This window comes from Actinia tenebrosa, unplaced genomic scaffold, assembly GCF_029948245.1.
Source record: "Actinia tenebrosa isolate PJP-AT-01 unplaced genomic scaffold, QUT_ActTen_1.0 PGA_scaffold2__45_contigs__length_23673736, whole genome shotgun sequence".
Lineage (NCBI taxonomy): Eukaryota > Metazoa > Cnidaria > Anthozoa > Actiniaria > Actiniidae > Actinia > Actinia tenebrosa.
The window spans coordinates 17,248,640-17,271,635 of NW_028292579.1; the positions used below are offsets into that span (position 1 = coordinate 17,248,640).

At 38.8% G+C, this 22,996-nt stretch overlaps 2 protein-coding genes and 1 non-coding gene across 3 annotated transcripts in view; 2 read left to right on the forward strand and 1 right to left on the reverse strand.

The window, feature by feature from the left end:
• Positions 1–2,145: 2,145 nt before the first annotated feature.
• On the reverse strand, positions 2,146–2,218 carry Trnaw-cca (transfer RNA tryptophan (anticodon CCA)). Its single transcript has one exon. It is a non-coding gene; the product is annotated as a tRNA-Trp (tRNA).
• Positions 2,219–7,540: 5,322 nt separating this feature from the next.
• LOC116289280 (transmembrane protease serine 2) lies at positions 7,541–11,256 on the forward strand. Its single transcript, XM_031696176.1, has 4 exons — positions 7,541–7,705; positions 9,120–9,350; positions 9,943–10,116; positions 10,583–11,256. Exons 1-4 carry the CDS (start codon positions 7,630–7,632, stop codon positions 11,026–11,028), a joined length of 927 nt encoding a protein of 308 aa, XP_031552036.1. The 5' UTR covers positions 7,541–7,629; the 3' UTR covers positions 11,029–11,256.
• A 121-nt stretch (positions 11,257–11,377) lies between these two features.
• LOC116289279 (uncharacterized) overlaps positions 11,378–22,996 on the forward strand; it is a 30,775-nt gene continuing 19,156 nt past the window's right edge. Inside the window, exons 1-12 of the mRNA XM_089033888.1 lie at positions 11,378–12,107; positions 13,015–13,228; positions 13,800–13,925; positions 14,672–14,916; positions 15,573–15,768; positions 16,477–17,419; positions 17,967–18,227; positions 18,896–19,023; positions 19,701–19,939; positions 20,719–20,811; positions 21,116–21,170; positions 21,965–22,217. Of these exons, the coding sequence (XP_088890014.1) occupies positions 12,008–12,107; positions 13,015–13,228; positions 13,800–13,925; positions 14,672–14,916; positions 15,573–15,768; positions 16,477–17,419; positions 17,967–18,227; positions 18,896–19,023; positions 19,701–19,939; positions 20,719–20,811; positions 21,116–21,170; positions 21,965–22,217 (2,853 nt within the window). The 5' untranslated portion in view covers positions 11,378–12,007. The remainder of the gene's footprint in view (positions 12,108–13,014; positions 13,229–13,799; positions 13,926–14,671; positions 14,917–15,572; positions 15,769–16,476; positions 17,420–17,966; positions 18,228–18,895; positions 19,024–19,700; positions 19,940–20,718; positions 20,812–21,115; positions 21,171–21,964; positions 22,218–22,996) is intronic.

Below are 22,996 nucleotides of genomic sequence, written 5' to 3' on the forward strand. Positions count from 1 at the left end.
TCTATTGAATCTGGTTGCGCATGCCCGTGACGTCAAATCTCTATCGAAGTATAAAAATCCATGTTCGTGACGTGTATGGTGGCTCCAGTTGAACCAAAATCTTATAAATTGTTCATGAGTGTTTTAAGCAGTTCAAAAAACTCGTAGATCGTGTTTTATCAGGTATAAAAGCACGAGGCGTAACGAGTTTTTTAAACACTACATCGATAAGCTTGATTTATTTTAATGCTGGAGGAAATATAACATGAAGAGCATATTACAACAAATATTCGTCCTTTATTTAGCTTCGTAAATCTTTAACAATTCGGTTGTTTTTAACCAGCTATCGTATGTTTTTCGTTCAAGAAAAAGCTTTGTTCGCCTCCTATCGCGGGGTCCAATCGGCAAAACAAAGAAGACTTTCATTCAATAATTTTATATCTTTCTACAGATAATTTATTTAATCATTAAATGAAATATAAATTTTTACCAAATATTCAACTGTTTATTAAGCTGTTCGAGCAAGTATGATTATAAAAATGAGCTTAAATTTGTGTTGTTGAAAGATGTTATTGTATAAAGACCTACTAGACTTTCACTCTAAAAGGCTAAAAAATATTCAAAAACATTTACAAACGCCAATTTACTGCCAAAGAAATGAGTCATTTTGTATTTTGCATTGCCTTTTGCATTATTTTTTATTTTGTCTCAGTTGTTCTTGTCAACTGTTTAAATAAATGTAAGCTCTGTTAGTAGTGAACCCCCCCATATACCGTAGTAGCTAGGGGAGGGGTGGTCTAAATTCCTGACTACCCCTTAAGAATGTAGGGGGAGGGGTGGTCTAAATTCCTGAATACCCTTGGAGAATGTAAGGGGAGGGGTGATCATGAAGATGAGCGAAATATTTTAGGGGATTAATGAAATGGAATGTAGAACAGGGGTCAAAGTACGAATTGCAATCACCAAGGCGGGAATTTGAAATATGAAACATGGATACATATTTTTATGGAGAGAAAAGTTTAAAAGCCCGATCAAAATCAGCAGAATCACTTGCTCATCACCTTCGTCGGAAAAACCCCACTTGCACTCAGCTATAATCCAGCCAGAGTACGGATAAGTTAACATGTCATCTGGAAAAGTAATACAAATAGGAGACCGTGGATACGCTATTTTTGTGAAGGATGTTCGAAGGGAGAAAAAAATATGTATCCGCAAACAGAAGAAAGATTTGTCGAGCGGGAAGACGGTTCTAACTAGCTCAGGAGTGTCTTTGACTTTAGACGAATGGACATCACTCAAATCGGCAATTGAAACAGTGGATACGGAGTTAGTGAACAATGAGGCAACTACTGCATCCAGTCAGTCCGAAACCACCGATCTTCATCAGGAGCCAACCGCGTTCTCTGGATCCATTCAAACCCTTCCGGATGATGGCAGTGCGCAAAATTACGAGGCACAACTAGGAAAAGATTATTTACCAAGAATTTTCACCACTTCTGAACTGGACACTATTTTTAATGCGCTCGGTCCGGAAATGGAACTGACAACAAGGGAACAGCAAAGTGGATTAGCTACTGGACAGCAGCAAGTACCCAGTTGGGGATCTCGAATGTACTAATATCCGCCGTCATAGAAAATAATTATACCAAAGACATATTGTTATTGTTTTGGATTTGCTGTAGCATTTATTGAAAAGTGAAATAAAATATTTTGTTTCTTACAAATGAAGTTGGTGTCATAATTAATGTACATGTTTGATATGATTTCGAGCTCTAACATTGCAGTGTTGACAGGCACCATCAGTTTTACTTGTCAAATAACTACATTTCTATCCACTGGCAATGAGGTCAACTAGATTTAGGCTTTCAGGCCAGGTACAGGAGCAATTCCAGAAATTACCACGACAATACGGGCATGTCGTAAAATATGCAGGGCAAATAAAGCAGTTTGGTATTTCCACTGTGTGAGAGCAGTCAGAGTACTTTTTTCCACAGCGATCGTGCACCAAAGGAACTTCGACAATATGGCCACAACTTAGAGTGTGAAATCCTTTGGACGTATTCATTGATTATGTAAGCTGCTTTAACAGATACGTGTTCGGTTAGCTTCTGACTAAAACCAGAATCAGGATACTTTTCCTCCTCTCTGTCCAAAATACAGTAACAATGACCTTAATGGGAATCGAACCCATAACCTTCTGATCTGGAGTCAGACGTGATAACCATTACACCACAAGGTCCTCTGTGATTTTGTATAGTCAAGATACTCCTGTAAGCACGCCGAACAAAGTGCTTTTATTGTTCATGGGATTATGAGATTTGTTATTGAATATTATTGCTTAGTTACTGTCTAACATACATATGTTCTACCTAGAATTTTCAATCGAAAGATGAAATGCAGCTCTAAGCAACAGTCAAAACTAAACCGATCTCTGTTACATCCAGCTTATTGTAGATAAGATTGAGCCGGTGAAAGTGACGACACCTTCTTGTACTCCATAGAATACCAAGCTAATCTCGTACACATTACACAAACCATGGCTTTCTTTGGCTTTCTTTTATTTTTATTTTCGTCATGACTGTGATGTGTCATGCGTATTTACTATTGAATTCAACTGAACAAACAACCAGCCTTATTGACACAAATTATTAGTTTGTTCTCTCGTCCTAATTCATCGTTAACCATCCTTTTGATTTCCCGTGATTTCGCTTCTTTTTTTCTTTGGTTTTTGTTTTGAAAAAGGTTGCACCCTGTTTTACTTTAGTGTCTGCAAGTCTCTGCACCCTGTATTTTCTTGGTTGCGAAAACTCATACTCTCTGCCTTGTACATGCGTCAAGTTTTTGTCATTGTTATCATCAGTTTTGGCACTAATTGGATTCAAAACGAATTTTACTTTCGGTTGCAGTTTAGCCTCTTGTAGATACTTTCTCCGATGATCGCTATCCAGCAAATGAACATCCGACAGATGGTTCGCTAATCTCACGAGATATTTTGCACCACATCCTGCGATCGGGCAGTCTCGACAAACTCGTTTAACCATGTTTACAGTTCAGGAAGAGTTAAATAAAATGACTTTATTTTTCCTAATTATGGTTTATATATGGCCTTCAGCCAGGCCAAAAAGGCCATACCCAGGCCAAAAAGGCCAAAACCAGGCCAATCTCGCAGAAAAGGACAAAAAGGCCATGGGCAACAGTGACGTTATTTTCTAAGAATTGACTGATTGACACCTGACTCCAGATCAGAAGGTTGTTGCTTCAAATTATCCAAAACAGGAAAGACAAAAAAAAAAAGCTTCGAGGTACACTGCGAGTAGAGATTCTTTTCATGAGTCCTTAGGAGTATTCAATATGAAGGAGCAGCCTGAGAGCATAAGGAGCAGCAGGGAGCATATGAGGAGCAGTTAAGGAGCAGGTTGAGAGTAGTTCATGGAGGACATAAATTGCGGCAAACTTTGAAAGGAAAATCATTTTGTATTAGATCCCTTAGAGGACACGTTACCCAAGCAGTGTTATTATTGTGGCAAGACATTCTCCACAGGGTTCAATCTAAAACGTCACTTGGACAATCATATTTGCAAAATGAACGATATAGAGGAAAATGAATCAACATATGATGAAGAGACGTCAAGCGAAGAAGGTGAAGAAGACAGTGAAGTAGACACGAGTGAATCAGAGTCATATGATGGTCCTGATGATGACGATGATGAGCCTGAAGAAGACTGCTGGTCAGTGTTGATAAAAGAAACCATGGACCGACACGAGATTGAATTAGAAACTCTGGAAAACCAGTACATGGTAAAAGGCGAAACGAAAGCATCGGCTGAAGTGCTTGCGTACAATAAAATGATCCCTGCATTTCAAAACGAGCTGAGAAAAGTACTGTTGGAAAAATTGGTATGGATCCGCGTGTTAAGAAGGGATCCTTATTATTGTAAAATAATGAGAACCCGACGAGATTTACTGGACACTTGTGATTACGACTGGATGGAAGCAACCCAGGTTGCTATTGATCAACGTAAATTTCTCTTGAACAATTTATTCACTACACAACATCTACAAATACAAACGGACGAATCAGAAGACATGGAATAAGAATCTGTAACAAGAAATATTTTTAGGTTATTACGGATAAGACCCTAGTTGACAGGTAAAACTGATGGTGCCTGTCAACACTGCAATGTTAGAGCTCGAAATCATATCAAACATGTACATTAATTATGACACCAACTTCATTTGTAAGAAACAAAATATTTTATTTCACTTTTCAATAAATGCTACAGCAAATCCAAAACAATAACAATATGTCTTTGGTATAATTATTTTCTATGACGGCGGATATTAGTACATTCGAGATCCCCAACTGGGTACTTGCTGCTGTCCAGTAGCTAATCCACTTTGCTGTTCCCTTGTTGTCAGTTCCATTTCCGGACCGAGCGCATTAAAAATAGTGTCCAGTTCAGAAGTGGTGAAAATTCTTGGTAAATAATCTTTTCCTAGTTGTGCCTCGTAATTTTGCGCACTGCCATCATCCGGAAGGGTTTGAATGGATCCAGAGAACGCGGTTGGCTCCTGATGAAGATCGGTGGTTTCGGACTGACTGGATGCAGTAGTTGCCTCATTGTTCACTAACTCCGTATCCACTGTTTCAATTGCCGATTTGAGTGATGTCCATTCGTCTAAAGTCAAAGACACTCCTGAGCTAGTTAGAACCGTCTTCCCGCTCGACAAATCTTTCTTCTGTTTGCGGATACATATTTTTTTCTCCCTTCGAACATCCTTCACAAAAATAGCGTATCCACGGTCTCCTATTTGTATTACTTTTCCAGATGACATGTTAACTTATCCGTACTCTGGCTGGATTATAGCTGAGTGCAAGTGGGGTTTTTCCGACGAAGGTGATGAGCAAGTGATTCTGCTGATTTTGATCGGGCTTTTAAACTTTTCTCTCCATAAAAATATGTATCCATGTTTCATATTTCAAATTCCCGCCTTGGTGATTGCAATTCGTACTTTGACCCCTGTTCTACATTCCATTTCATTAATCCCCTAAAATATTTCGCTCATCTTCATGATCACCCCTCCCCTTACATTCTCCAAGGGTATTCAGGAATTTAGACCACCCCTCCCCCTACATTCTTAAGGGGTAGTCAGGAATTTAGACCACCCCTCCCCTAGCTACTACGGTATATGGGGGGGTTCACTACTAACAGAGCTTACATTTATTTAAACAGTTGACAAGAACAACTGAGACAAAATAAAAAATAATGCAAAAGGCAATGCAAAATACAAAATGACTCATTTCTTTGGCAGTAAATTGGCGTTTGTAAATGTTTTTGAATATTTTTTAGCCTTTTAGAGTGAAAGTCTAGTAGGTCTTTATACAATAACATCTTTCAACAACACAAATTTAAGCTCATTTTTATAATCATACTTGCTCGAACAGCTTAATAAACAGTTGAATATTTGGTAAAAATTTATATTTCATTTAATGATTAAATAAATTATCTGTAGAAAGATATAAAATTATTGAATGAAAGTCTTCTTTGTTTTGCCGATTGGACCCCGCGATAGGAGGCGAACAAAGCTTTTTCTTGAACGAAAAACATACGATAGCTGGTTAAAAACAACCGAATTGTTAAAGATTTACGAAGCTAAATAAAGGACGAATATTTGTTGTAATATGCTCTTCATGTTATATTTCCTCCAGCATTAAAATAAATCAAGCTTATCGATGTAGTGTTTAAAAAACTCGTTACGCCTCGTGCTTTTATACCTGATAAAACACGATCTACGAGTTTTTTGAACTGCTTAAAACACTCATGAACAATTTATAAGATTTTGGTTCAACTGGAGCCACCATACACGTCACGAACATGGATTTTTATACTTCGATAGAGATTTGACGTCACGGGCATGCGCAACCAGATTCAATAGAAGCTCCCACACGTTGGATATTGCGTGCCAAGGCAAAGACAGGCACGTTAGTCAAAGATCTTTAGGGTTGACTATGGCCTCGATGAAGCTCTGTCTTTATCTAAACTTGGATGCATACTTCATCCCTGATGAAGTCATCCTCATAGTATTCGAGTGGTCTTTATATAAAGATCACATGTGTCTTTATATAAAGACACATGTGTCTTTATATAAAATCACTTGAATACTAATGAAGAGGACTCTATCGTGTATAAAGGTTCATGCACGTGACGTGTATGGTGGCTCCAATTGGACCATAAGCTTATGAATTATTAATGAGTGTTTTAAAGAAATATAAAAAGTTTTGAGAGAAAGTCTTAGATTTGTCGATTCGTCGAGAAAAATACTTGTCAAAAAAAAATATATATATATATATACGATTGTTTGCTAAAAAACACGCACCTGAATTCTTGAAGAACACTTCTTGATCCATCTTTGACTACATGAAAGTTTTTTTAAAATTGTTTTTGGTCTATAACTTGTCCTAAAGCGATTTTTTTCTCTGCATTTGAGAGCCGCATTTGTGAGTAGTTTTGCTTTGACATCAAGCGGGATTCCTGTGTTGTGTACAGGGACGGACGGATTTTCGATTTCAATGAAAGACATCCGAGGTAAATTTCACTAAACTTGATATTGTATTGGATTATCTGTAGTTAGCTTTCGTTTTTCTTTAAGTAAAAGAGATTCAAAGCCTAAAACTGTCGGCCTTGGAAAACTTTTTGTCGAAGAATCTTCCAAGAAAAAAACTAGCCCCTGGAGGTGGGGTAAGTTGTGTACAAAATTCCTAAGTGGGAGAGTATACTCGCGCAAAAAAACAAAAAACCAAAAAACGATGTAGTGCATTTCGATTGGATTTTACTGCATGGTTTTTATTATGGGAGAAATTGTCATCATTTCGGATAAAAAATAATTGAAGATTTTTTTCCCGATCTTATTTTCACCTTTCAGTTTCATTTAAATTGTTCTCCCTGTGACTTCCGTATCGGGAGCTCCGCTTATAGGCAGTGCCTAAATATATATATTATGGTACTGAATAAAAATTGATTGATTGATTGATATATCACGTTAAAGGGGTTACATTACGGTCTTTTAAGTTGAATAACTTCTGATCTTTTTCGTTTGCCAGAGAATTACAAAAATGTACTTGTTGATGGTGTAGCGATGTAGGCTTTTTCCAAACTTCTTGCTTTATATCTCATTGTTTCGGAAGAATGGTAGCTAAATTAAAAGATTTTGTTTTTCGCATCAGGTTGGCCAAATCAGGAAAGCCGAATTGTGGCCCTGCTTTGTCTTTATGTGACAAAGTGTAGGGGTGTAGAGGTGACAAAACTGCATGGTTAATAAAATTGTTTTCTTAATTTCGTATTTTCGATAATGTACTTTAATTAGACGGATTGAATATAACAACAGCGACAAGGGAGTATACGTAGCGAGGTCCCATTATTAATGATGATGATGATTATTATTATGCAAGAAAACCAAGCTTGGGCTCCCTGTGTTTAAACCAAACCCGCTTCTGTTTTCCCAAGCAACCAATCATAATCTTTGTTTTATCTTTCAAATACGTTTCAAAAGTCATAGCACAGACACACTTGCAGTGAGGTCGTAAAACAAGCAACCAGAGAGAGGTACGAACGTGAAAGGGGAATCTCACTAACCAATTTAATCAAAAAAATGCTGTTTGCTGTGTTTATTATCTTTGGTGTTATCTTACAAAATGAAGAGGGAATAGCAGAGAAAAGAAATTTAGGTAAGAAAAATAATACTATTCTTGAGACCTAAGGCTTTTTCCCTAACAGTTTTGCAAGTTTTCTTTTTGCAAAGTTTGAAACGTCTCTCTCACAACTCCAAATAGTTTGAGATATAGTTTGAAAAATTCCACTGACTTAAACGTGGATTGATGAATAAGTTGTCATATTGTCTCCAGTAAACAGACACAGTAGTACACTAATAGGTAAACGAACATTCACTGATGTGTGTATAACGGAAAATTCTAGCCGGAAGTTATGGGTCATTTGTTTTGCGGTTTGTTTTTCTGAAACTAAACTCAGTTGTCATACCCAAGTATGCCTAGCGTGTTTCTCATCTGCATAGCTTCGGCATTTTGATCGTTAGTTTCCACTTTAAAGTACGTTTTGTTGTTTTGCTTTAGCCGGTGGTTCATATTGCATGAACGAAGGAGTTATAACATATATATGAGTCCAGCTGTCTAGAACAAGGCATGCGTGACAATGATAATGTTAGCATCCATGAAACAGTTTGGCGCCTTTTTCAAACTCAAAGATCACGCGATGGAAATATGTTCATGGAACTCGCAAATATGATGAATAACTTTATTTTATTTTCACTAAACTCTAGGCAAACCTAAATATACAAATATAGAGAGTTGTAGCTTTGATATAAGTTCTAAAAACTATTATCTTTTGTGGTTAGACATTATGAAGCGTGCTGTCTATCACGAATAACGCACGGTTAAACACTATTTTTCACAAATTTATCAGACAAAACATTTTCAACTGTCTACGACTTTGATTTTGGGTTGCAAATTAAAAACCGAAAAATTTTGAAAATTTTGAATTTTGAATTTTGAAATCAAGCAATCGAGCATATCATGCAGTCGTGGTAGACTTGCGCAGTATTTTCATCTTGAAGGATAATTTTATACCAACGATTTGTTTTTCAAGTTTAAAGTTTTTGAAATCACGCAATCGAGCATGTCATGCAGCTGCAGTTCCAGTAGACATCCTCAGTTTTCTCATCTTGAACAGGATAATTTGTTTTTTCCAGTTTGAATTTTTAGAAGCAGCATGTGAAGCAGCTGCGGTTATAAGACACATAAATATCTTATTAGACATTTGAGGGTGGAATACGGGTGGATATTTTTTGTCTGCTGTATTTTGTCGAGCCCGGTAAGATTGGTTGGCTTGGAGCACGTCTATGATGTTTTGCGGGCGTAGTGAACAGTTTGCTGTTTCGCGCGCAGACCGACCTTAGCTCAACATTATATAAACTCATCGGATACAAATGATTCTGAATTCATCTTTCTATCTTCTTTCTAAATACTTTTTTGGACCTCCGACAACGAGAGGAAACTGATTATCAGGAGGCCTCATCAAACAATTGTGAATGTTAAAAATAAAATAAAACCTATTTGTTTCAAACAGATAGTTTCCCTTTCTGTGGATGGAGGTTTAGGAAAAGCGCTCAAAGCAGACATTTTTCTTGGAGCACGTTGATGAAGAACTACGAGTATAACAAGCGCATCGTTGGAGGAAAGGAAAGCAAGCAAGGTTCTTGGCCTTGGCAAGTTGCTCTGTTCTACAATGGCACTCAGCTCTGCGGCGGCTCTCTTGTTAACCACAACTGGATTGTTACTGCGTCACATTGTTTTCACGGTAGGTATAGGCCTGGTAATAATAATGACAATCATAATGGTGGTGATGGTGGCGGTGATGGTGATGGTGATGGTAATGGTGGTGGTGATGGTGGTGGTAATGATGATGATGGGGATGATGATGGTGATGGTGATGATGACTCAAAATCCCTTGAGTTATAAATAACAATGAAACAGCCGCCACGTTTGTTGATCTAACAAGAGAAGCTAATGAGGAATGCTTTGTTATCGTCAACCAACATGGTGGCTATTACGTATTATGCACCCCAAGGATACTCCCATTTTGAGTTCCTCTTTGCTCAGTCTTAGCCAATTGTGTGAAAAAGTGTTCTCTTCTTTTATTAAGGTCCGTAATGTACGTACTTAGGAACAATAAGAGTTGATTAAAATTCCACGGGTCTTGGTTGAAGGATTTAATATTTTAACGTACAACTGAGGCTGAGGAAGGAGAACTCAAAACTGGAGTATATGTGTGACATCCCTCTACAAACCCTGTTACCTACCTGTGATGTGGTGCGCAATGTTACAGTTAAGGTTGCTACGTGTGACGTGTATTCCGCCATCTAATTATCTTTAATATGTGATTTGTTCAGAGACGTACAGCTCTACGGATCCTAAGATGTGGACCGCAACTTTAGGGGAGCACAAACTGAAGAAGGAAGAATCTTTTGAGCAAATAAGGGATATTGAAAGAATCATTCTTCATCCAAAGTACAAATCAATGCTATTTGAAGGCATCTTTGACACGCCACCAGATTATGACATTGGTGAGTATGCGACAAAGTGCTGAGTAGGAGGGTATTTTGAAATCAAATTAATTTCAAAAGCGTAGCTCCATTAGTATTATGGCTGCGTTTACACGGTACTGGACGAATGAATTGTAACCCGTCCAAAAGTTGAACTTTTAGGCGATCCGTTCACACGCACGGGTCTGTGCTATTCCGGAAAAATTCGTACGCTTAGCCGTGCACATTTTTGGAATCTGCAAAATCAAGGTTGAGTTTTTTCGCTAGTACGCGGAAGAAAAATTGATTGGTACCTTGTAAACGCAGCCTATGTTACAAGTCAAGGATTTACAAGGGATGGGGTCATGCCCTACTTATGATTCCTATGGATTGCATGAGGACTCTTTTATCGGCACTTACAATTATTTAAAAAAATCGCACAATCTTTTCGTATAATTCGGAATGATAGCCTCTGCATGCAATGAATGAGTTTTTGTTTGAATTTTAGCTCTCGTAAGACTCAAAGAACCAGCCATCATGGACGAGAATGTGTACCCAATCTGTCTTCTGCGTCCCCACACCAAGTTCCACTGGGGAAAAGTTTGCTATATCTCTGGATGGGGCCATACCAAGTTCAACGGCACGCAACCAGAGGCACTCAACGAGGCCCAGTTAAAGCTAGTCTCCACAAATACCTGTAACAAAAAACTCTCGTATTCAGGAAAGATCCATGGTAGAGCACTGTGTGCTGGGTTTGAAAAGGGAGGCGTGGATTCATGTCAGTTCGATAGTGGAGGACCGCTCAGCTGTGCAGTGAATGGACAATACTTCCTGACCGGGGTGGTGTCGTGGGGACATAAGTGCGCCAGTCCTCACAAGTATGGTGTGTACTCTAACATGATGGTGATGACGCCTTGGGTGTTTGAGAAGATGAGGAACATAGACGGGATCTGAAGCCGGGAACTTATGGCTCAATGGGTTAGGTTTATGGTGTCGTCACGCAACGCTTCTCTCCTCCTTGTGGTACTGAGAAAAGCGTTGCGTGACCACCCTAGGACTTCGTCTGTTAGGAAGCCCCCCCAGGGGGAAGTGGGTTAGAGGGAGAAGAAGAGATAGAACGCCAACCTTTTACTGTTAATGAACAAGAACTGAATAATCAAGAAATATTTTTTACTATTCTAACTAGTCTTTTTCTTTATTTTAGCGCCTGCCTTTGGTACCAATAGAGAGCTTTCAAATTTATGTATTTTTTTTTACTTTCAATTATTTTATTTACAACATTTAGTTTATTTGGGCGTAGGAGACTATAGAGGTTTATAAATATGTTGTTGCTGGTATATCAGTTTGCGTTTTCTTGTTATACTAGATAATCCATAATCGTAACTAAAAGTTCTACTTGCAAAAGAACAATGATTTAAAACGTTCGCACTTAACTTACTAGTAAAAGGCTGTCGAGTTTTGTTGATTTTTCAAGCCACACTTGCCCTCCCACGGGATTAATTAGCATAATGAGTACAAGTCCCATTCGTTCCTCGTGTACCAAGTACAGTGTGGTGTGTGATTCTTTATCACTGTTTCTAACAGTGAGTACAAATCTATAAGATGTGATTCAGGTCTTTAGGATTATAAACGGATATTCAGAAGGCCATGTTGTGATCGAGTGATTCTACAATAAATCCAGTGTTGACTTTTTGCACACATTCGGTCGTCGTCACGAAGATCTTGAACGCTGAACTAATTTGACAAAATGTCCTGGAATACGACAGAATCAAACAAGGATAATTTATGAAGTCTTGTATAATTGCTAAAAACATCTTTAGCACTGGATGTCATAGGGAGTGCAAGCTAATTCTTATGGAGTTGTATAGCCACGAGGATTTGAATATTTGTGACTCATCTATGCGTGAGTTATCAACATGGTTGTGACCGATTGATGGCAAAAAACATTTTGAAAGTTGCAGCTCTGATTCTAATCGGATTGAATGCTGTATGGCCGAGTAGGGAAAGCTGTCTTCGTGGATTTAACATAGAAGGTAGGTTCTCTCGTAGTTTAACTCTAAAAAATGATTGACTTGTTAATCTATTATCATTGCCCAGCACGCTAACTAAATAGCTGAAGATCAAGTTATATAATCATGGAAAGAAGTAAAAACATAAGCTCTCTCTTATTATAGATAAATTAACCACTGTTACTAAGTTCTGCTCTCTTGTTGTTAGATTCATTATCTGATACTAGTAAAGTGTTTCCTTTCTGACTTCACGATGCTCACTTTGTCGTTTTCTCCGGGGCCATATAATAATTATTCGAAAATTAAAATGAAGATACCAAAAGATAGTTATAGGTTTCCCTCAAAAATATACTAAATATACTAGAATATATAATTTACATTAAAAATGAATTTTAAAAATTGATTCTATATATTCATGTGTTTTTTTTCTTACTTTACGTTATGTTTGGTGTTACTGTTATGCTTAATGTGCGAATTTAATATTTTATAATAAAATCTTTATATAATGGATGATGAGCAAATATGAGCAATATCTCCCCTCCCCATACCCCCTCCGTATGGAGTTTTGATATTCCTGTTAAAGTTTCCAAGGGAACACAACATTGACCAATCTGGAGGATTTATTAAAACACTCTGCTGTAATGGTTGTTTTTCTCTCTTGAAAAACATTTGCTTTTTTAATGCATAAAATGCGATGATTAAGTATCCCTCAAAATGCATTTCTACAACTCCAGACAGACTAATGATGTATTTTATGGAGTGAATTTTATAATGACTATAAAAGGAAACAACCTGACATTTTGAATGGCTTTATACAAATAAAAACTTCCAACATTTATCTCACAACCCTTTTAAAGTAATGTATAAGTGAAGTATTTTGGACTTGCCACACAGGAAGTAGAAAAGACTTACTTTAATGCTTTTAATCTAGGAAAACATCAAAGACAGATATTTGATCACCATGACAAACCTACTCCCCTCACCATCTCTGTGGGGACTCTTTTGTCGAGTCAGATTGTTGGAGAGTTGACTCGTGTGTTGTTGATGGACGCATTGGGCTATGATAATGTAGTACTTCTCACTAGCTCATTGCCAGTCCATCTGACGCTCGAAAACCTTAGAAATGTGAAATGCCGAAATGAAAGGTAAGGCATGGTTTTTACATTAGTGCGTAGCAAAAAATAGTATTTCACGGGGAGTCAACCCACTTAAAACAAAACATTCTGTCATCATAGAAGTATTTTTTTGCTCATGCATATGCAAGTATTAGCTTTTCCAAAGTTGAGGAAAACCGGGTTCAGTTGGCATTGAAGCACATTGTAAGACCGTTTTCAGCCCAGTAGATTCCTTGACCTTGCATTGGCTAATGCCTATTCTTACGTTGAACTTTTGCAGCCATTTTCTATGACCTGCAATCAGGGAGGCATCATTAACCAAAGTTGATGCCAGTCAACTAAAAGCAAGAACCAATCGACCCATTTACCTTGGGCAAAATGTTCTAACCATTTCAAACTATGTAACATTCCCTAGAGTATCATTTCCTAGTTTAACAGTTGCACATGAATATGAATACAACTCAAACAAATCTTATTCTCAGAAAAATATTTATTGAGGTTGAAAGAAGCCAATTTGGCTGTTTGTTTTTGAAAACAGCTGTAAAAGTTTCGCGTAAATCTATTATTTAGCAAACAAATAATGGAAGTTTTATGTTCCCAGTGGAGAGTGCATTCCTACAGCCATCATCTACCCAGAGGTATGGACTCCTTTTGGCTGGCATTTGTCACAAAATCCTTCTCCTTATGAACCATTTGTTGACTTTGGTTCTCTTGGCAACACTGGGAGGTAGGTCGCTTTGATCAATTCTTACTAGAATGCTAAAAATACTTTGAGACAAACCTGTGATGTTCCATGTTACAGTAAAGGTTACTACATTTGACATTCTTCTATAAACCCTGTTACCTACCTGTGATGTGGTGCGCAATGTTACAGGAAAGTTTGCTACATATGACATCCCTCTACAAACCCTGTTACCTACCTGTGATGTGGTGCGCAACGTTACACGAAAAGTTGCTACATGTGACATCCTTCTACTGTATAAACCCTGTTACCTACCTGTGATGTGATGTGCAATGTTACAGTTAAAGTTGGTATATGTGACATCCCTCTACAAACCCTGTTACCTACCTGTGATGTGTTGTGCAATGTTACAGTTACGGTTGCTACATGTGACATCCCTCTACAATGTTACAGTTAAGGTTGCTACATGTGACATCCCTCTACAAACCCTGTTACCTACCTGTGATGTGGTGCACAATGTTACATGAAAGGTTGCTACGTGTGACATCCCTCTACAAACCCTGTTACCTACCTGTGATGTGTTGTGCAATGTTACAGTTAAGGTTGCTACGTGTGACATCCCTCTACAAACCCTGTTACCTACCTGTGGTGTGGTGTGCAATGTTACAAGAAAGGTGGCTACATGTAACATCCCTCTACAAACCCTGTTACCCACCTGTGATGTGGTGCGCAATGTTACAGGAAAGTTTGTAACGTATGATGTCATCTTATGACACCGTCTTGCTTCACAGGTATGACTGGTATGTATCGGCTGCTTTTGTTCGGGAAATGTGGAAAATCCATAACGTCCCCGCAGATCACTGGCGTAGTTTACAAATCCCAGCAGTGCAGCAAAACCTCGTTAGTGCAGATGAGTTGATTGCCATCCATGAGGCGTGCGGTGAATGCGTGACACGTGTATTTTACCCCAAGAGATGTGACCCAGCTGCTGGTGGAGAACCCAATCTATGTGCCTTACTGGTAGCACAGGATCAAGGTATTCTATTAATATAATAAGAAAGTTTAGATGAATGTAGGATCCCACCAGATGCCATGGTAAAAGTGTGTAGCTTAAAACCGTGAGTAGATTTTCTAGGCCAAATGCTTTCATATTTTGTACAGATACAAAGGATACTGCGCAAAATGGCTTATGTATCACAGTGTTTGCGATGAATTTCGGTCCATATCGGTTTACCAAAAGGGTAAAGAAGGAATGCTCAATAGAGGGTCATTTCGTCTGTAAAATGGGAAACAATACGTCCAAACAAGAAAGAGCTGATGGCTGTTTTACACATGATACAATAGGTCCTTTGCAGTTTACGGTCACGCAAATTTTTTGTTTTTATTTTAAATTGGTGCTTCTTATTAGCTACTTGTAAATAAATGGATGAAACGATGTGTAACCAGTGTGTTACGAAATGCAGTTTTATTACGATCTCTCCAAACAGGTTGTAGAAATCTTGTTTGCTCACCAGTATATTTCACCCATGGGAATCAAAATGTTCATTCATTTGCTCTCAGTGAATTAATCAGCACGTGATTACTGAGCTGCAAAGGGCCTATTGATGAAGCAATGATGTCATCCTCAGCCGTCCAGTCCTTCTGCATAAAAAATATTGAATAGTGAATTATCTCTTCTTATCTTTAAATCAGTTCATTGCAGTTCAGATATCAAAAGCCAAATAATTTCCCTCGATTTAATGGTGGCCGTTGCCTGGATACGCACCTCGCCTGATGTTTTGCTATTGACGTATGAATCACGTGATAAGCCACTGCTGTTTGCAGCTTTTGATTCAGAACGTCTGACTACATCCGGGAGATTCACAAGAATAGACTTTCCCAACTGCAAGTAAGAACTAGAACCAGTTGAAAAACAATTATTGACAATAAGATTGATTCGTGTACGCTCAATATAGACCCCTTGCAGTACGTCGGAATGCAGCTCAATATGGAGGACATAACAATAGGTTTCCTCTTTTACTCCGACGAAGGACTAGCGTCCGAAACGTCAGTAAGTTTTTTCATCTTTTTTACGGTGTATAATTTACCTTTTCATCATTACTGTTTCAATAGGTTTCCAATTCTCTTGAGATTAAAATTCTTTTGTTTTGCTCTCCAAATTGAGCTCCATTGACGTCACGTCCAAAGGGTTTATAGCCCACTTCCTCGCCAGATATGCTTCGCTTGTCACGCACAAAGGTTTCAATGTGAGGCTTGGAGCATAATGCTCAGTGATTCGTGACAGGAGAAAAGAATAAATTAAATTTAGCACGTAGCCCTGTACTGAAACTTTTGTGCGTGACTAGAGAAGCATGTCTTGGAAAGATGGCATTGTACAATCATTCTCGGATTCAAAACATACTACATAGAACATCTGCAGGTTTTTCCTGCATAATTTCTTCTCTGCTGACAATATTATTTGCATATGAAAATAACACATTTCAAACTTAGTAAGCAACATGCAACAAAACCTTCACCAATCTTTTTTGAAATAGTTATATCGTAAGGTCTTGTTTGTGCAAGACTCTGTAATATTCACCGAGCCTTTGTATTTTAGCACGCAGCAAAGGTCATCGTCAAATCCAACTTGGAAATGCACTTGTTCATCTCCGTTCGAGCTGCGAAAGTTCGTATGGAAAGGCCTGGAGTCAAACTATGATGATATACTCAGCCTAATGAGTCGTTTTCGCCTACAACGAAAACATTTGGCGGAGATGTTACAACAAGCTGCTTTAGAGAACATCAGTACCGCCCCATATAAAACTGTCTGCAATTGGCTAATACAAAACAATAACACTTGGTTTCCATGGCTACCAGTAAAGGCGACCAATAAGAGAGAGATTTATATTGGAGGGATGTTTCCAAGCTTATCGGGGCCGGAAGCAGTTTGGTCGAGTCCCGGTGACGAGATTGGTGCTTTGATGGCCATCGAGAGCGTTAATAAAGAAACTGCTGTACTTAAAAATTACGTTCTCAAGTTACCCATCGTTTCCACCCAGTGTCGTCGCGAGATGGTTCTCAATGCATACATCTCATACCTGAACCGTGACCCGTCACGCAAAGTGGTAGGGATCCTGGGACCTGCGTGTAGCAAGGCGACTATGCCGATGGCTGCAGTGTCACACTTCCACAACGTGATCGTAATGGGTTATGGAGCCGATGACGTGTCACTCTCTGATAGGACGAGATATCCATATTATTTCAGAACAGCTCCAAGTATCGATGAATTCAAAATAGCTTATCTAGCTCTTTTTGAAAAATTCAATTGGAAGCGTTGTGTTACTCTACGAGAGATGAAGTATCCGGCTGCCACAGTCGTGTCACGCACCGAATTTTTGACCAGTAGTGGAATCTATGTCTTGTCACGTGAGATTCCGTCAGAAAAAGAACTGGATGCCAAAGCATACGTAAAAAGCATCAAGAACAGTGGACTTACTGTAATCATCTTGAATGCTTACCCACCAGCCACGCGAGCCGTCATGTGCGAGGCCTACAAACAGGTAAGACTGTAAGACATATATCTGTTGGTAAAACGGCCAATCATATTGTTCGTTCGTGCGGGAGGAGTGGCAGAAATTGAAATTACTAGTATACTTATTATATTTTTGGGACTCCAAAGTGATTTCGTCATAAGATTTTAAAAGAAATGTTTGGTAACATTTTCAAAACGTTTTCTAAGGTTACTTGGGTACCCTTATCCCATAAGTTATTTTCGTTTTTTCCCCGCTGTTGATTGCCAAGGTTATTGAAATCAGCGCGAGACCATGGTTAGTGATTGAAAATATTTAAGACTTCAGTTTTACTACTAAAGGTGGAACTTTTCGCTCTCTTGTTGATACTCGTACTAGTTAATAAAAGCTGATCAGACAGCGATTGTCTTATCGTCATCGAGCGTGCTGGGGCTTAACTTCTATTGCTTATTATGAACGCGGGTGTAGTTTTACTTTATTTTTATTGTTGTTGAATATAGTTGGCGTAAAAATGGGGGATATATATTTTATCTATTATATATATAATTTCATTCATCGCCTTTTTTCTTTGCAACAGGGCCTTCGCCCTTCAAAAGGGTACGTTTGGTTCCTGCTTGGCTGGCTGGACCATGATTGGTGGGATACAGACAAATACAACATTGATTCGCATGCGTCAGCTGACCACGTGCCTTGCAGCAGTGCGCAAATGAGGAAACTGATTGATCAAGGGTATTTCAGCCTTTCTGTGTCATTTTACGGTGAAGATGATGATGTTATAGTTGGTGGAGGGACAGTCAAAAAATGGAAGGAAGAGTATTTAAGAAAAGCTAAGCAGAAGGTATGAGGCATTGAGTAAAAACAAAAGCTATAACCTTTGCAGTATCTTCATTGATTCGCCTCTGTAGTGGTGGCTTGAAAGCCCTTTTTATAGATTTGCAAAATAGGTTTTTAAAGATGTTTTACTTTTAAGTAAATTTGGTACGTAATCCCTAGAATCTTAGCGCACTTATCGTTGGTTTGCAATCATTCCCAAGAGAATGTTACTCCTCCGACGAAGGACTAGCGTCCGAAACGTCAGTTTTTTCATCTTTTCACGGTGTATGATTTACCTTTTTATCATTAGTTTCATTAGTAACACAGACGCAGCTCACACTAGTTTTTAGCTAGTTATCTCTTCCCAAGAGAATGAGATAACAAAAGACACGGCAGCCATGTTGGATGACATAACAAAAGAGACTAAAGACGAATCTTTTGTTACGTTCATCCAACATGGCGGCTGTGAAAACCATCAATTGAATTTCGTCAGGTCGGGCAGTTTCTACACGACGCAAAAGAGGTAATCGTACATTAAAATAAGGGACTTGGAAATGGACTTATAAATGCGTCATGCCGTGTAGTCGGCATTTAGTGCAAAAACTTTATCTTCAGGCTTATAAACCTATACGCCCTGTGATCACCCTCTCAAATGTTTGTAAGTGATACATTTGCCTTTCTTCATCATTCCAGGGAGTCAATCCTTCAGAATATGCTACTTTAGCATACGATGCCGTATGGACGTACGCACTTGCTTTAGACAAACTACTTCACAACTCTTCCGATGCACTCGATAGTTTATTCACGGATGAGACATCGCGGTAGGTCATGAACGTACCGCGCCTAGAATTATGATTGGCTGAACAGCATTTATGCTCCTTGTGATTGACTCAACGCTCTCTTGGCGTTTTGTCATCGGTGTCAAAAATCTTCTTTGTGACTCCCCCTCCCCCTGCAATAACCACCAAGATGCTATGGAATCTTCACACAACAATACAAGTGGAATACTGAAGCTAGATATAAATGTGGATACTTTGTATACTTACTGTCCTAGCTCACTTGCAGTGGAGCTGTTGTATACAACGTCGCACGCACCGACGCAACAACAAGCTTGTATCGTCTTTCCACAATACTCAAATTTCGAGTTCTCTGTTGCTCGCATAGCGGTAATTTGGTCGAAATCGGTCTATAACTGCTGCGCGCAACGTTGCCTGCACTGCTGCAGAAGGAGTATCGAATATTTGTCTGAATCAAAGTTAACCAAACGAACTATTACGGGGTGGCGTTTGTGAAACTTATCTGGTAGCGACGTGATACGGCCAACGATTTGCGACTTCTTGGTTTACCATATGCCAGAGTACTTCGACTGGTTCTTTACTCTTAATTTATATAATTATTTGCTGTAAAAAGTATACACATCAGTTGCATTAATAACCAGTGTCGATGTTGTGATCATTCTAAACATCTTTTCATTCTTATTTTTGAATAACTTTTTCAGACTTTTTCGAGAGTTTATTCAACATACCGACTTTCTTGGCGTTTCTGGGCGCGTTCATTTCCGAAAAGGCGACAGACTATCCACAATTATCGTCCAGCAAAACTTCGCTACAAAATCAACGGTGATTGGTCGTTTCGTACCTGTCATTGGTTTAAACGATACTCTTCAAGGAACTCTTAAGCTCGATGAGCCAGAGATAGTTTGGGCAAGTGGAATGATCCCCAAGGATGGCTTAGCAGGTACTCTTCTAATTTACAGGAGATTTTATTTATGACTGACAAAAGATTCCGCGAATTTGTAGTTTCACTATAACCTTTACTTGGGCCAAGGAAACTGTGAATAACAAACACATTACATGTACCTGAAATGGGAAGAGATAAAGATAAAGGCCTTATTTAACATCTGTGTTTATTCAGCTAGTGGCTGGTCTTCCAAGGAGCTGATGTGCACACTTTACCCCTCTCTCTCCATCAGTGCTTTGTGTTAAGAGTATTCAAAGCTGAAGCTACACAATGATTAGGAAGAAGTCGAAACAAGTGTATGAGATCACATCTGACATCTCGTTTAGCAGGCAGCGCACTTACCTGCTTAGCCACACTTGCTCCTTAAAATAATGAATGATGGCTTTGAATGATGCCTTATAGTTTGCAATTCCCAGAATTTTCCGGGCTTCCCAGGCACTTCCAGCAGCGCTCAAAAGCAGTACGTCCTTTTACATTTGCGTAATATATTCATATCTGTGTCTTAATGGGAACTGCGCAGTTGATTTTACATGTTAAACATAATCTGTGACATTTATTACGGAGAAAAACCCCTCAAGCACAGAAGAGAACAAACAAACGACTATATTCACATGTTCACATGCGATAAAATTATTCCCACGAAAATACAAGTTTTTTTTGACCCGCCTAAATTCATCCTAAAGCATGCGCACTTAAATGCGGTGTTAGTCAAGTTATACAACCAACATGGCTGCCGCGTGATAAAAATCTATCCTAACTTTTATTTTGTTTCGTAGAAAGTAAGCATGTGGTGTCATGCGCAGTGGAGTCGTTGAGAAGTGCACTCGGCGTTAGCTGTGGGGTCGCTGGTCTGGTAGCAGCTGTTATAGGTAAAGGGATCACTTATGTTACCGACATCAGGATACACGTACATACATACCTGTCCTTTTTTGGACAAATAGATCCTCTGGATTCCTCCGACCCTTTCCGTCTCTCCTATAAATGAATTCTAGCTATATACCCCTTGCATTGAATTCCTAGAGGAATTGTTCTGGGGGAAAAACAATAGGGCGTCTTTTCGTATACAAAAACAATCTATTTGTTTTGACCCCAAGATCAATTCCTCTAGGGACTCAGTGCAAGAGGTCTGCATATCAAATTACCATATTGATTGATGTTTCTTGTTTCTTGTAGCTTTGGTATTGATTTCTACCGTACTTTGTTTCGTTTACTGGATCCTGAAAGGAAGGTAAGTATGACTTTCATGTGAAGATTTCTTACCACTCTTTCAAAAAGTGCAATACTCCAGTTTCGAGTTCACTTTTGCTCAGCCTTAGACTCGGTTGTGCGTTAAAATATTCAGTCATTCAACAAAAACCCGTGGAATTTTAATCAACTGATATTGTTCTGTAGTGCGTACATTCCTTACTATACAATGGACCTTAATGAAAGAAAAGAACACATTTGTACACAATCGAGGCTAAGACTGAGCAATGGCGAACTCGAAATGGGAGTTTTAAGGTGCTGACACACGGTGCAACATTGCATGCAACATTGCACGAAACCGGACTGTTGCACCGTGTGTCTACCCCAAACTTGTTGCAAGCAACAAATCTAAAGTTGAACCGCGCTCTGCTCTTGCAACATTGCGCGCAACAAATTTCATCATATGAAAATGGCTGCAACATTACCTGCAACATTTTGAAATTTCAAGCCAATCAGCTTGTACCAAATTTATAACTTCTGACCATACATCTTAACATATCAGGCTGACACAAGCGATGTTGCGTGATTATGTTGCAATGTGTGTCACCCCGATTCAAATTTGTTGATTGCAATGTTGCGTGCAATGTTGCACCGTATGTCAGCACCTTTAGTTTATTAGCTATGAAACGAGTAAATACCGCAAGGTTAGAAGAGAAGAGGTGAGAACGACATAAATTATGCAAGAAAACCTTAGCCACCTTTTTGAAATAGCTTTATATCGCTTCGTATGTTATCTATTTGTTCATTATCTAATAATTGTTTTGTACTGAAACATAGGTACTCATCCAAATATCGAAGTATCAAAACACGACTGAATGAACTTGGTCTTCTGGATGCCCAGTCTGCCTCCGCAGTATTTGCCCTGGATACCTGGGAACTACCACGTGACACAATAGTCCTGAATCGTAAATTAGGGCAGGGAGCCTTTGGGGCTGTGTTTGGTGGCGAAGGGTTTGGGATCGACAACCAAAGTCAAACTATCTCTGTTGCAGTCAAGACTCTGAAAACTGGCGCCACGATTGAAGAAATTGTACGTATTCACACAATATACAGATAATCTACTATAGGTTATTCCACAGCAAGCCCATTTAAAAGTATAAATCCCCTTAATGATTTGCGCAAACCAAGACTAACTTTCACTCCGACTGTCTGAAGGAGAAGATATCCAGTGAAAGGACCTCGTCGATTAGATCACATCCAGTTAAAGGACCTCGTCGATTAGATCACATCCAGTTAAAGGACCTTATCAATTAGATGACATCCAGTGAAAGGACCTCATCAATTAGATCACATCCAGTGAAAGGACCTCATCAATTAGATCACATCCAGTGAAAGAACCTCATCAATTAAATCACATCCAGTGAAAGGACTTCATCAATTAGATCACATCCAGTGAAAGGACATCATCAATTAGATCACATCCAGTGAAAGGACCTCATCAATTAGATGACATCCAGTGAAAGGATCTCATCAATTAAATCACATCCAGTGAAAGGACCTTATCAATTAGATGACATCCAGTGAAAGGACCTTATCAATTAGATGACATCCAGTGAAAGGATCTCATCAATTAAATCACATCCAGTGAAAGGACCTTATCAATTAAATCACATCCAGTGAAAGGACCTCATCAATTAAATCACATCCAGTGAAAGGACCTCATCAATTAGATCACATCTAGTGAAAGGACCTCATCAATTAGATCACATCTAGTGAAAGGACCTCATCAATTAGATCACATCTAGTGAAAGGACCTCATGAATTAGATCACATCTAGTGAAAGGACCTCATCAATTAAATCACATCCAA

What these genes read in the sequence shown, in the direction of transcription:
- LOC116289280 (XM_031696176.1), top strand. Translation starts at nt 7,630, where the DNA reads ATGCTGTTTGCTGTGTTTATTATCTTTGGTGTTATCTTACAAAATGAA. An exon ending in TGCGTCACATTGTTTTCACG is followed by an intron (nt 9,351 to 9,942) that starts GTAGGTATAGGC and finishes TGATTTGTTCAG; the next exon opens with AGACGTACAGCTCTACGGAT. An exon ending in GCCACCAGATTATGACATTG is followed by an intron (nt 10,117 to 10,582) that starts GTGAGTATGCGA and finishes TTTGAATTTTAG; the next exon opens with CTCTCGTAAGACTCAAAGAA.